The sequence below is a fragment of the Homalodisca vitripennis genome, chromosome 6 (genome assembly GCF_021130785.1).
Source record: "Homalodisca vitripennis isolate AUS2020 chromosome 6, UT_GWSS_2.1, whole genome shotgun sequence".
Taxonomy (NCBI): domain Eukaryota; kingdom Metazoa; phylum Arthropoda; class Insecta; order Hemiptera; family Cicadellidae; genus Homalodisca; species Homalodisca vitripennis.
In genome coordinates, this window is record NC_060212.1 from 97,840,037 (window position 1) to 97,853,918 (window position 13,882).

Genomic DNA, 13,882 nt, shown 5'->3' on the forward strand with positions numbered 1-13,882 from the left:
GAAGGAACTAAAGGCTAGATATTATATCTTCAACCAATTTTCAAAGAGAGTCAACAAGCTGATTTAAATAGGTAAAAGGGGTAAAGTAAACACACACACACAGACAATAATAAATGTATATTTCTTCAGTAAATATATATTATCTTAACAGCTCATACAAACCTAAGTTCAATATCATGCTTAAAGCTTCAATTATCTCATTTTTGTAAACTTAAGACAAGGTAAATATGTTCCTGAAATAACACTGTGTGCCAGATTTAGAGCTATGGTGCTGCTATTCTAAAATTATACATAAAGTTAACAGCTTTAAATATTCATAAAAAATATACTTAAAAAGAAATACAATAAAAACAAATAATAACAAAGAGACATAAAGAAAAATTGTGTTGTTAACACAGTCAATATACAATTTACATTTTACCAATACTGATTTTAAATACAACTTACTTGAGGGAATAAGGTTCAATAAATTAACTGTTGGAGGAAAATGGGAACACTGATGTTTACAAATATTAAAATAATGATTTCAAAGAAAGTCCTAATTATTTGTGAGTTATTTTCGCTCCCTCTACAATTGGAACTAGGTACTTTAATATTTGTTATCCAACACATTGTTCCATTCAAAATTACATATAAAAGATTAAATATATTCATTGATCGTTTCTGTACAAATGATTTAAGATATAAACCTTAAATAATGTTCCGAATGAAAACCTTAGTTACTAACAAACATGCCTATAAATCTAATCAATTTGATTAACAATGTATAAAGTGTTAGACTAGAAAATTTACTTTTTTACAAATACGTTGCAAAGATCACACAATACAGCTAAAATAATTATTTTCATTTACATTGATCCTTCAGTAAACGATAAAAGAGACAAAATCAGCACTTACCAAAAAAGAGCTGAAAACATTCTATTTAAGCCATCAAAGAAATTTATATCAACATTCCAAAAATTCAAGACATCAGTTACATGAAACAAGAACCGATTAACTAAAGCTTGTTGAAATTTAAAAAAGATACTGTTGTTTCTACAAAACAAGTTGGCAAGATAGGTAATTAGTCTTGAGCACTCATTATTAGCAGGTTGCCTGAGGTAGTTTTCTGGTTTTCTTAATAGGATCCAAACTAGGAACATAACCATTACCTAAGCAATCCTTCAGTTTAAGTCAATGCCAGAGAATGTTCCGTAAATTGTTTTGATGGCATCACGATTGTCCGTAGACTTTTTATGTTTGTAGATTTTAATTAAGCAATCCAACATTCATCAACCCCACTTCGGCTGTACGGATTTAGAAAATTAACAGAGGCACAGACTACTCTAACAGTGAGAATGTTTATTTACTAATTAGTGATGGCTTTAACGAGGCAGTGAGTCATGGGCTAGCTGCCAGGCATTTGATTACCTAGTTTTAATATTCCAGTGGTTTGAAATTTGTAGAAAAATAAATGAAATACCAGAGAACAGATCTAAAGGTCACACGGTGTGAATGCATTGATCTGGTGGACGAAATGCATGTAAATGCAAGAGGCACTCGTTACTAAACGTCTACTTCGTGACTTGGTGGATGCTGTACGCCAAGTACTCCACATTCTTGGAAGTCACTCCTGCCATCGAGATTCGCCCGTCCTTGGTCAAGTAAATACTGAACTCCTTAGTCAGCCGCTCAACCTGCAACATGAAACAGTAAAACTTGTACAAGAAGGAATAATCTGTATTATTCAAAGTATTTCTTGACTTTTGTAAGGTGATTTTTAGTACATAACACTATTATTTCATATAAATATATGGTAGCAATCAAAAGCTCTTACACTCTAGGTGAGCAAAGGTTCTCACTAGATTTCAAAACAGAGCTCTGAGATTTGTCTACAATCTCAGAAAATTTGATCACATCAGTGAATTTAGGTTAAGTTCTAAGGTGCTATCGATTAAAGATTACTGTGACTTGCAAACTGTTCAACTTATCCACAGTTCTTCAGACATGAAATAAACAGTCAGTACTCGACAGGACGGCCTACTTCATGTTTCAGGGGTCCGTCTAGAAATCGGCAAGAAAGCAGATACTTTGGACCGGAAATATACGATGCTTTGCCCCCTGCTTTGAAGAGCCTTAGTTACCGTTCATTCAAAAAGATTTTTATATAATTTTATTTAGTTTTAGATTTGAATGATGATTATTTATCTGTATGCTATGACAAGAGTTGTCTTGTATGTCTCAATATGGGTTTAGGAAAAACCTTTCTACTATTAAGGCTGTGGAAGATGTTGTATCACATGTAATGAGTGGTTTTGAGGCCAAAAAAGAAACATCTGCTGTGCTATTAGACCTAAGTAAAGCTTTTGATGTTGTTCCTCATAATGTTCTTATTAAAAAACTACAATCTTATAACATTAAGGGAAAAGAATTATTGTTAATGGAGACATATCTGACTGATAGATATCAATTTGTAAAAATTTCTGAAGAAAAATCTGATGTTTTAAGAGTTTTAAGTGTGGTACCTCAGGGCTCTGTCCTAGGCCCTTTTCTGTTTGTGATATTTGTCAATGATCTACCTGCTTTTATCCCTGATAAATGTATTTTATATGCAGATGACACGACACTGTTAACTTCAAGCGCTAATTCTGAAACTAACTGTATTGTTAAAAACTATATGGTTGAGAGATCTAACCTATGGTTCTGTGCCAATCAATTGTCTTTAAATAGTAGTAAAACAGAGGAAATTGTATTTAGTTTATGTAACTTAGATGATAAGACTGTGAAATTGTTAGGAATTACATTAGACTGTAAATTGGGCTGGCATCATCACACAAGTAACTTGTGTACTCGCTTATCTAGAGTAGTGTTCCTACTAAGTAAGCTAAAACAGTACACAAATGACAGTTTAGTCATAAATGCATACTATGCCTTTTTCCACTCGCACATATTGTATGGCCTAATCCTGTGGGGAAACGCCCCTGGTGCATAGGAGGTTTTTAAATGGCAAAAGCGAGCAATCAGATGTGTTTCAGGTATTGGCTTTCTGGATAGCTGTAGATCACATTTTACAGAGCTAGGCATACTTACTGTTCCCTCAATGTACATTCTCCAATGTCTGATCTATGTTAAAGAACATTTGGGTGAATATAACCTAAGAGGTAGTTGCCATGAGCATAACACTAGAAATAAGGGCCTAATTGATTGTAAATATGTTAGACTAAGTAAAACACAACACAGTTATGGTTACATTGGGGTCAAAGTGTTTAATAAGTTACCATTAGCTGCTAGGAATGTTACTGTACATAATTTTAAAAAAGTTTTACAAAATTGGTTAAAAATTAAAGCCTTTTATTGTGTTGAGGACTGGGAAACTGCTGACATGAGTGACCTTAAGTTTTAACAATTGTACATAGCCTACCATTCTAGTCTAATATTTTATATGTTTTATGTTGTACCTTTATATTTATATTTAAATTTTTAGCATAGAGAGTATATTTTATGTTCCTATTTGACAATGTCTATTACAATGTTGTATGTTGTTTAATGACAATAAAGAATTGACTGATTGATTGTAAATCTCTAACTTTGAAGAATGCTTGCTGAATAAAGACGTTATTTATTTATGTGTCTTTTGTGAATTGTAACCCTTTCAATCCTGGTCATTATATTAAGTGGTGTGCCAAAAATCCCAAGCAATTTTAGACAAAATGTATGAGTTTTGGAAACTACTCATAACTAGGTTATTTTTTAAGTTATCAAACTAATTCTTATTTTGTTTTACTTCTTATTGAATGTAGTTTACAAACATGTTTAAAAAATTTTTTTTTAATTTTTTAAGTATCCAAATGTATATATATATAAAATAAATATTTTAAAATTTCAAGTTTGTTGATGAAATTATATAGCTAAAACAATACGAGGTCTGTCCAAAATGTATTCGACTGCCGACCAGTAGGCGGCCGCGGCGTAACCGACCAGCTCGAACCGGTTATTGGAGGGGAGAGGCGAGCCTACTCCTTCCCATATTAGGCATTGAATACGATCCAGTCACTCAGTGAGTCACAGCGCTCTGTTCCGTACAGTACTGCCGTGTGTGTGCGTCGCATTTCAATATGACTGAACGTGTTGAGCAGCGCATTTGCATTAAATTTTGGCAAAAACTTGGCCATTCAGCATCAGAGACAATTAATATGATACGGAAAGTTTATGGTGACGTGTCTATGGGCGATACACAAATAAAAGAGTGGTTTAGGCGGTTTAAAAATGGCTGCATATCAGTGGAGAGTGATGACCGATCTGGCAGGCCTTCAATGGCCAGAAACGCTGAAAATGTTGAAAGTGTTCGTGCAGCAATTAATGAAAACCGTCGATTGACTGTCCGAGAGTTGGAAGAAGATTTAGGAATACCAAAATCGTCAGTTTGTAACACTTTACACGAAGAATTAAAAATGAACCGTGTTTCGGCAAAATTTGTTCCTCGGCTGCTGACAGAAGACCAAAAGAACTGTCGACTTGAAATCGCGCAGGACAATCTGGATTTGATAAAAAGTGACCCAGGGCTATTTAAAAAAGTTATTACTGGTGATGAGTCATGGGTTTATGGCTACAACCCTGAAACAAAGGCTCAATCTTCAAAGTGGAAAACTCGCGAAGAACAACAGCCGAAAAAAGCAAGACAAAGTCGAAGCAATGTCAAGACAATGCTGACAGTTTTTTTTTACCAGGACGGCGTTGTTCATCACGAATATGCTCCAAGAGGCCAGACAGTGAATAAGGAGTATTATCTTGAGGTCCTAAGGCGGCTACGAGATGGAGTGCGATGGAAACGACCTGAACTGTGGACAAGCCGTGACCGGATCCTGCACCACAACAACGCGCCAGCTCATTCCTCAAATCTTTTTCAGCGTTTTTTGGTCAAACACGACATCAACCAACTACAACAGCCTCCCTACAGTCCTGACATAGCTCCTTGTGACTTCTGGCTATTTCCGAAATTAAAAATTCCTTTGAAAGGAAAAAGATTTGACGATGTTGAACAGATAAAACAAAATGTGACGAAGGACCTGTTAGCCATTCCGCAAAATGAATTTAAGGAGTGTTTCCAGAAGTGGGAGGAGTGTTGGAATAAGGTAGTGGCTTGTGGAGGGGAGTACTTTGAAGGGGACCAGATTGCCGTTGCCGCAGAGTAACGTCAGTTCATGCCAGACGTCAAGGTTGGATACTTTTTGGACACACCTCGCATATGCCACACAAATATCTACTCATTTTATGTTAAATTTAATTCTTAGCCTTTTAACCGCTGTAGATGAGTATACTCGGAAGCAGACCACTTGCCATCAAAGCTACTGTCGAGTATTCTCGCACCACGCTATCAGCACTTTAGCAACGTCACGTAAGCTACCTCGCCACATTAGTCAGCTGTCTGATATGTGTTCTAATTGGCTGGGAGTCGGTGGGAGATCTCATACAGAGTGGGGGGGGAGGGTTGTAATGTGTGGGAGGGGTGTTGGCTGGAGGGGAAGTGGAAAAACTTTTGAGTAGGAGGAGCAGGAATTACTTTGTCATTAGAACTGTTGTTTTCACCCCAATTACAAACCTTAACATCCATATATTTACACATTTTGTTCCATACATCCTAATTATTTTTTTTTTTGGCAATGGATCACAATATTGATAATGATAATGTATATTAGACATACCAAGTTCTGAGTTAGGAATTTATGATGATCTTTCAGAAGACAAAGCAGATGTGGATGATGATTTATTGATTTAATTATTTATTGATTTATCTACTTAACAACACTTCCCAAGTTTTATCTCGTAAACTGAATTATATTAAACCCAACGAGGAAATGTCTTGTCTACAACACAAACACAAGGCGAGAGAAAACGATACGTGAATCCCAGTTACATGTGTTTTGTGACGTCGTGCCACTTTATGTGTTATTCCATGTTTTTGAGATTACCATGAACTAAAATACTTCTAGGATTATATCCTAAAATTGCCATTAGTGCAGTCATTGAAGCATTATTGCTCCGAATTTTTTTACTGTGAACCGAATTGCATACAATTTTGGAATTAGGTTCATCTTACCCTTAACTTCAAAAGTGAAAATGATTTGAACTCCGCAACCACCCTGGGGGTAGTTGCCACCCCTTCTCAGGGGTGAATTTATTTTTTTCCAAATAACCTCGGATATCGATAGAAGGCCTAATTTTAAGCAAAAAATCATCTATAACGTTTTTCGAAAAATCCAATACTTTTCAAGTTATTGGCAATTGAAAATTCGCAATTTTTTCATGTTTTTCATCGGTTTTTTTGCAAATATCTCCCAAAATATACGTTTTATTGAAAATTGTATAAAGAACACAATTGTAGCAAATACAACAATGAACCATTTGGTTTTTTATAAAGTACTCTAAGTGCAATATTAAGCTAGATATTAAAAGTCAAAGCCGTTTTTTTATGTTGTCTGATATTTAATTCGATAAGGTCAATGCCATCTAGCGGCGAGCAGATGCATTTTAGGCATTCTAATAAAAAAATAGTTTTATAGTGCTTGAAATAAGCTTTAAAATGTGAACTATTAAAAGTCTTTTGCACGTAAAATAAGTGAGCTGTATTGCAAATAAGAGGAGCATCTAATGTTTTTTCTTTTAAATCAATGGGTTTCATAAGTGCCATTTCCACCAAAATTAAAATTAATCGTTTATTCCGCCTAGAATCTACTTTATTATGAAGATTTTGATAGATTTTATCAGTTTGGCTGCTTCAAGACACATATTTTTAAAAAAAGTCACGATTAAAAAAAGATTCAAATTTTTTTTTAACACCTTTTTTTCATAATATCTAAAAAATGACGACATATACTTATAAAAAAGTGTGGATATGAAAAAATGTAGGTATATTTCTGACAAACAATTTGGATTTTTAGATTTTTCTGTCAAACAAAAATTGACGGAAATATGATTGTTTAAATAGCGCGTGGCAGCGCAATCACAGCCTCTCTTAAGCCCTTTAACCCTTCACCGTTTGAGAGAAAAAGGTTTTTTACTATAATATTGCAATGAAGTATGTTGTAGCTCTTTTAATTACCTTTAAAAGTGGTTTTTTTTTAATTGTAATAGCATGAAAATTGAAGGAGTTATGATCAAAAAACTTATCATATTTTTTTTCTGCTTAGTAACTGAAAATTTCGGACTGTGAATATTTGGAGCAATGTGAAAGTACGCAGTATAATAGAGATCCAAAACTATTGTAATGTGTATATATATATATATATATTATATATACATAATATGGCTCATATATTTTGGAAACGTAGGCATGAATACATACCAACGTTCTTATATGTATATATAACACATTTGAGTGAATTTTATAAAATTTGTAAATATATTATTCAATAAATGGCAATTTTTTTACTCTAAATTAAATTATATTGAAATATGTAATCATATATATTTAATGTTTTAACTTAGGGGTAGTTTTTAAGGGTAGAAAAGCTTAAGAATATGATAATCATTTTCGAGAATGTTGAGTAATATTAATAATCCTTTTCATTTTATCAAAACAATTTTTTTTAACAATTTTTTATCAAGAGGTAGATTTCAAGGGTTGAAAGGGGGGTTAAAAATTTGATAATTATTATAGAGAATATAAAATATTACTTACTCTATACTTACATCTTTTTATGTCATACCAAAGTATTTTTTTGTGATTTTTTAAATTTAGGGGTTGTTTGCAAGGGTTGTAAGACTTTCAAGGGGTTGAAAATGATTTTAATATGAGGTAATTGTGGTTAGAAAACACTTTACAATTTCACACTTACTATTAAACATGTTTTGTAGCGATCAAATGGCTCAATGTAGATTTTTTCCATTAAGGGGTTCCAATAATAGGCGGAGTTCAGATCATTTTCACTTTTGAAGGTAAGGGTAAGATGAGCCTAATTCCAAAAATTTCATACAAATCGGTTCACAGTAAAAAAATTCGGAGGTAAGACCGTATTTTTTCGCTTCAATGACTGCACTACATATAATGAAACAACTGTAGAATAAACTGTCTTATTGATATCCTTATAAAAACAGGTCTATACAATTTCAATAATTTCCTTTGGGGTTGCTATTTAAATACGCTAAAAGACAATCTTTTACTTCATTTACCATTTTAAAGTGTTGTGGATTGTTGTATTTTCCCCATTTCAAGGACTGTCAAAACAAGAACTAACTGAGGAATCACCAGTAAATAATCTCAGTATCCAGAGTTTCTTGATTCAGGGTTACCCTTGAGCGATTATATCTCCCACCTTCATGCCGCTTCCTAGATTCTCTCTGTTCACACAGACAACTGAAAGATAATCACCTGAGCAGGTTGTAAGCCTGTGAAGCAGAACATGCCGATCTGGTCAGTGATGTGAGACCAATCCTTAGTAGAACCTTCCTTCTTGAGGTTGTCCTTCAGAGCTGTCCTCACAGAGATAATCCTGTCAGCCATCCCTTTCACCTCTCCTAGCCTGTCGGACATACATCGTGGGTAAACAAATGTAAGCAGCTAGAATGTACACCAGTTTAGTTCGAATGAGTTTGAGTTAATCATTAGCACTTGTTTTTCAACTCATGATTGCTCCTCAGCTCGAGGAGCCATTATGATTACCCTAAGCAGTTTTCTTTGCAGATCAGAGGATTATGATCACGTTTAATCTCTCAAGTCGGTAGGCCACACTGAGAAGCCTCCACACTTTTTCAGTTCTGCTTGGCAAGCCACTACCTTACTTCGCAGTCATAAAAATCCAATCCAGGCATAGTTGGAGAGTGTTGCAATCTGACAGTCAAATAGGCAAATAAATTAAAATTTAGTATTTGCAGTTCATATTGTTTACAATTGTTTTAAGTTAGAGACCCACATGAGACTTATTGTACTTTTTATAGCAAACACAAATGCCTTTAATTTAGGTAAAACCATAGACTGATTACACAATACTACGTATCACCAATAAAAAGAAATTACGAGGGTCGTCCACAAAGTAACCTCCGTTTTGGAATAAAAAATAAACCAGTTGAGATACAAAAAGTTTATTATATAAATATTACAACTACAGCTTTTCTCTACTTTTCTACATATTCACCATACAAATTCAAGCACTTATCATATCTTTTACAGTTTTTGAAATTCCGTCTTTAAAAAAATCTGCCGCCTGAGAACGTAGCCAACCTATCACAGCGTTTTGAAGCTCTTCATCACTTCGCAAACCTCCGAGATGCAAGCCACCGCTTAATGTACGGGAAAAGATGGAAATCACTGGGAGTCAAGTCCGAGCTGTAGGGGGGGTGGTCAAAAACGTCCCATTTGAACTTTTCCAAAAGTTCTGTTGTTCTTTGAGCTGTATGAGGGCGGGCGTTGTCATGGACAAACACAACACCAGTTGTCAGAAGACCACGACGCTTGTTTTGAATCGCTCGTCGTAGCCGTTTTAAGGTTTCACAGTAAGCTGCAGCTGTAATGGTCGTACCACGTTCCATAAATTCAACGAGCAAGATGCCCTTAGCATCCCAAAAAACTGTAGCCATCAATTTTCTCGCTGAAAAAGATTGGCGAGCTTTCTTTGGCTTGCTTGGCGAAGCGGTATGACCCCATTGCATTGACTGCTGTTTTGTTTCGGCATTCACATAGGCTACCCAAGTCTCATCTCCTGTAACGATCCTGTTCAAAAATGTTTCTCCTTCAACGTCATACCGAGTAAGAAAGTCTATGGCAGAACTCATTCTTTTCATTTTGTGATCATCTGTGAGCACTTTTGGAATCCAACGAGCACAAAACTTGTGATAGCCTAGTTTTTCTGTCACTATCTCATGCACAAGACTTCGAGAAATTTCAGGAAAATGATCTGAAAGTTCCGAGATTGTGAAGCGACGGTTCTCGCGAATTTTCTCATCCACTTTGTTCACCAAGTCATCACTGACAAGAGATGGCCTACCACTCCGGTCTTCATCATGAACGTTCGTTCTTCCATTTTTAAAAAAACGAACCCATTGACAGACTACACCTTCGCTCATAATGTTTGGGCCATACACCGCACTCAATTCACGATGAATTTCAGCTGCTGTGTAACTTTTTGACCACAGAAATCTTATTACACCACGCACTTCACACTTGGCGGGATTTTCTATCACGGCGCTCATGTTTTTACGTTGTAACAAAAGAACGCGCGATCGCACGATGATCTCCCTTGCACAGCTAGAAGCGTGCTGAACGGCTGCGCACGCCGATGTGAGAATGGCGGCGCTACCCCCACTACTTATCGCGCTACGCCCAAGCGGCGGTTACTTTATGGACGACCCTCGTATAAACATAAAGGTAGTGAACATTGTAAGTTTTGGGGATTGCACTTAAATCCCAGGTATTTAAAAGAGTGAAGCTCAAATACTGCCATTTTAATTTGAGTCAAAGTGATGTAAATACTTAGGTAATCATAGACTGGATACTCAGGACCCATCTGGTCGCTATGAATGATCTGCTAGCTGAGAGGGCAACTACCTGTGATTTCATCTCAGCAGAGCGAGACATCAGTAAGAACAATACTCAGTGTCCTGACGATGGCTAAATTTGCTACATGGAAGCTCTTCAAGTAAATATTATAGCGGATGTATGTTGCTAACTGAAGATGAGGCAATGTCCAGACTATTGTTGTTTATTTAACTGTTTGGAGCATCAATTATCTACACATCACAAGTTATGCAAAAAATGATTTATATTTATCACACACCTTATTTTAAGGAAATATTTGCCAAAAAACCGAAATTGCATAATCAAAGTACATGAATATTGTGGTTTTGTAAATAATATTTGCAGTTCATACTTCCTGTGTCTATGTTCAGGCATAAGCAACATGCCTGCTTCATCAGTAAGAAGAACAAACGGTCGCTGAAACGTTTAATTTTAAATCTAATATACAGGGTGTAAATTAAGTCCTGATACGCCTGGATATATTCCAAACGGATTGAGATATCAGTGTACAACATGGATCTATCATGATTTTATTAGTATCCTGGTTTAGTATATTTTTCTGCTCCAGGATCTTGATCTGGGAAAGAGTTTTGGCAGCTTCGTACTTGGTAGAGGTCAACAACTACATACAACCTACAGCTCAGATATTTACCATTGCTGCCGAAGAGCAGGATCACCCAGTATCTCAGTAACAATGCGAGCACCATGGATTGGGGGGTTGGAGTACATCGGCCGCACCAGGATCTTGATCTGGGAAAGAGTTTTGGCAGCTTCGTACTTGGTAGAGGTCAACAACTACATACAACCTACAGCTCAGATATTTACCATTGCTGCCGAAGAGCAGGATCACCCAGTATCTCAGTAACAATGCGAGCACCATGGATTGGGGGGTTGGAGTACATCGGCCGCACCAGGATCTTGATCTGGGAAAGAGTTTTGGCAGCTTCGTACTTGGTAGAGGTCAACAACTACATACAACCTACAGCTCAGATATTTACCATTGCTGCCGAAGAGCAGGATCACCCAGTATCTCAGTAACAATGCGAGCACCATGGATTGGGGGGTTGGAGTACATCGGCCGCTCCAGGATCTTGATCTGGGAAAGAGTTTTGGCAGCTTCGTACTTGGTAGAGGTCAACAACTACATACAACCTACAGCTCAGATATTTACCATTGCTGCCGAAGAGCAGGATCACCCAGTATCTCAGTAACAATGCGAGCACCATGGATTGGGGGGTTGGAGTACATCGGCCGCACCAGGATCTTGATCTGGGAAAGAGTTTTGGCAGCTTCGTCTTTGGTTGACGTCACAAGGGAGAATGCTCCAGCCCTCTCACCTTTCAGTAAAATAAATATGCCACTCCATTAATATATAAATATCTTTTAAAATTATTGTAAAAATTAAAAACCAGTTAAAACAACGTACATCATTACATACCAATTGAAAGAACTTACCGTAAAGTCCCATGTTTTTGGCAAAGGACTGGGCAAGTGCAATCTCGTGACCATCCTTCAAGAACAACCGGACGGCAAATGCATCCTTCACAACATCTCCTGCGAATAAAAAAAGTGATGTTTATTTATATTGTAAATTGTGATAAATTTATTATTGTAACAAATATATAAAATAGGTGTAAATAAACTGTTACAGCAGACTATCGAAGGACACAATGGAATCTACAATGAAAGAGTTATCATACAGATGAACTGGCAGAAGGACAGTCCTTTGACCCCAAAATTAATACAGCTGTCTCTTGGGCCAAAAAACCTATACACCAAGTTTACAGTCACACACAGATGGATGGACTACGGTTTGAGCTTTAACCCTTCTTTTTAAATGAACGCTGAAAAAGAGATTAAATAGGACTATATAACACGTTGTTAAAGAAGCTATATAAGTACTTTCATAAAAGTATTGTATTTTTCAAGCAAACTTTTGCATATTTAAAATTAATAAAATATTATCAAGGAAACATTATTTTAGAAACATTATTATTACACATAATTTTTTACAACTACAACTTTTTAATGAAAAGTGCAATTTACAGATATAAAATATTCATAATTCTAAAAACAATTATCTGCTTGATTGTTCTAGTTTAAAAACCAATCAAGTGGTAATTTTTGTGCTTTTTACACTACTGACAAGTTTGCTAGAAAATGTTCAATTATCTTGTACAAATATTTAAACCAGTTTCAAGATTAAAAATACATTTTAAATACAAACATAGAAACATAATTTTAAAAGCGGTCAAGAATACGAATAAAACATTGTGAAGGACCATACAAATCCTTCTTAACCCTTTGAGTGCTAAGAGCTGATCAGATCGGCCTGCGGGTATTTCCGGTAAGTGCCATGGGCCGACTAGATTGGATTTTTGAATATTTATTATTCTGTTACTCAATGTTGATATATGGCATTGTATTTAGTCACATAATTATACATAATAAATCAAATAAATATAGATTATCTACCTAAATTTGATTTGTTACAGCTGGTAAAGCTATTTTCCTAATACGAGAGACAACTTTTGTGCAACTGCAGATTTTCAATATTTTGCACTAGTATATAAGAAGTCATACTCAGTATTACAGATACATTTTACATTTGGTATATTTGCTTCTATGTACCAATAAAAATGATCCATACAAATAAATAAAAATTATAAAACTACAATTTTGGTATTTTAAAGTTAAAAAAAAGTTAAAAATAAAATTTTTTTGTATTATTTTTCTACTAAAACAAATTAAAATTACAAGCTATAGGCTATTTCTCCCCTACACAATAAAAGACAAATCATCTCATTATGTATTTTTTAAGTTATAAGTTATTTGACGGAACACTACACAAACACCAACATAGTGCTTGACACTTAGAGAGGTGATCTGTCATAAATAATAGTAATAAATTTGTTTATTTATCGTAAAAACGTTACATGAATTGACAAAGTCTAATTCAGCTACAGACTAATTTCAGCATTGTCTCTAAATAATATAATACATAAGTATAATACATAAATATTATATATATATAAAACAATATAAGACATTAATTGTCTAGTTGAGAGTTGTTATCAATATTATAGAAAGAGTTTTTTAACAGCCATTCATTAAGTTTATTTTCATAAATTTTAAGAGGATATTTTTCTATCAGATGTTTCAATTTGTTATGCACTTTTAAGCCAATTACAACATGACTATTCAAAGATTTGCTCAGTCGACAATATTCAATTAAAATGTTATTTCAGTTTCTTGTATTATAATTATGTGTTTGTGTATGGTTTATGAAGTCCTTATTATTCAAAATATAAACAGATAAGTCAAACAGATATAAATCAACTATTGTAAGAATTCCTTGGATAATGAAAACAGGTTTACAATGATCGAGATATT

At 34.9% G+C, this 13,882-nt stretch overlaps 1 protein-coding gene across 1 annotated transcript in view; it reads right to left on the reverse strand.

Annotated features, from left to right (window-relative positions):
- Positions 1–102: 102 nt before the first annotated feature.
- Positions 103–13,882, reverse strand: part of LOC124364611 (aspartate aminotransferase, mitochondrial) — a 40,051-nt gene continuing 26,271 nt past the window's right edge. Inside the window, exons 6-9 of the mRNA XM_046820215.1 lie at positions 11,945–12,043; positions 11,661–11,826; positions 8,348–8,498; positions 103–1,676 (exon numbers count right to left, since the gene is read on the reverse strand). Coding sequence (XP_046676171.1) covers positions 1,554–1,676; positions 8,348–8,498; positions 11,661–11,826; positions 11,945–12,043 — 539 coding nt within the window. The 3' untranslated portion in view covers positions 103–1,553. The remainder of the gene's footprint in view (positions 1,677–8,347; positions 8,499–11,660; positions 11,827–11,944; positions 12,044–13,882) is intronic.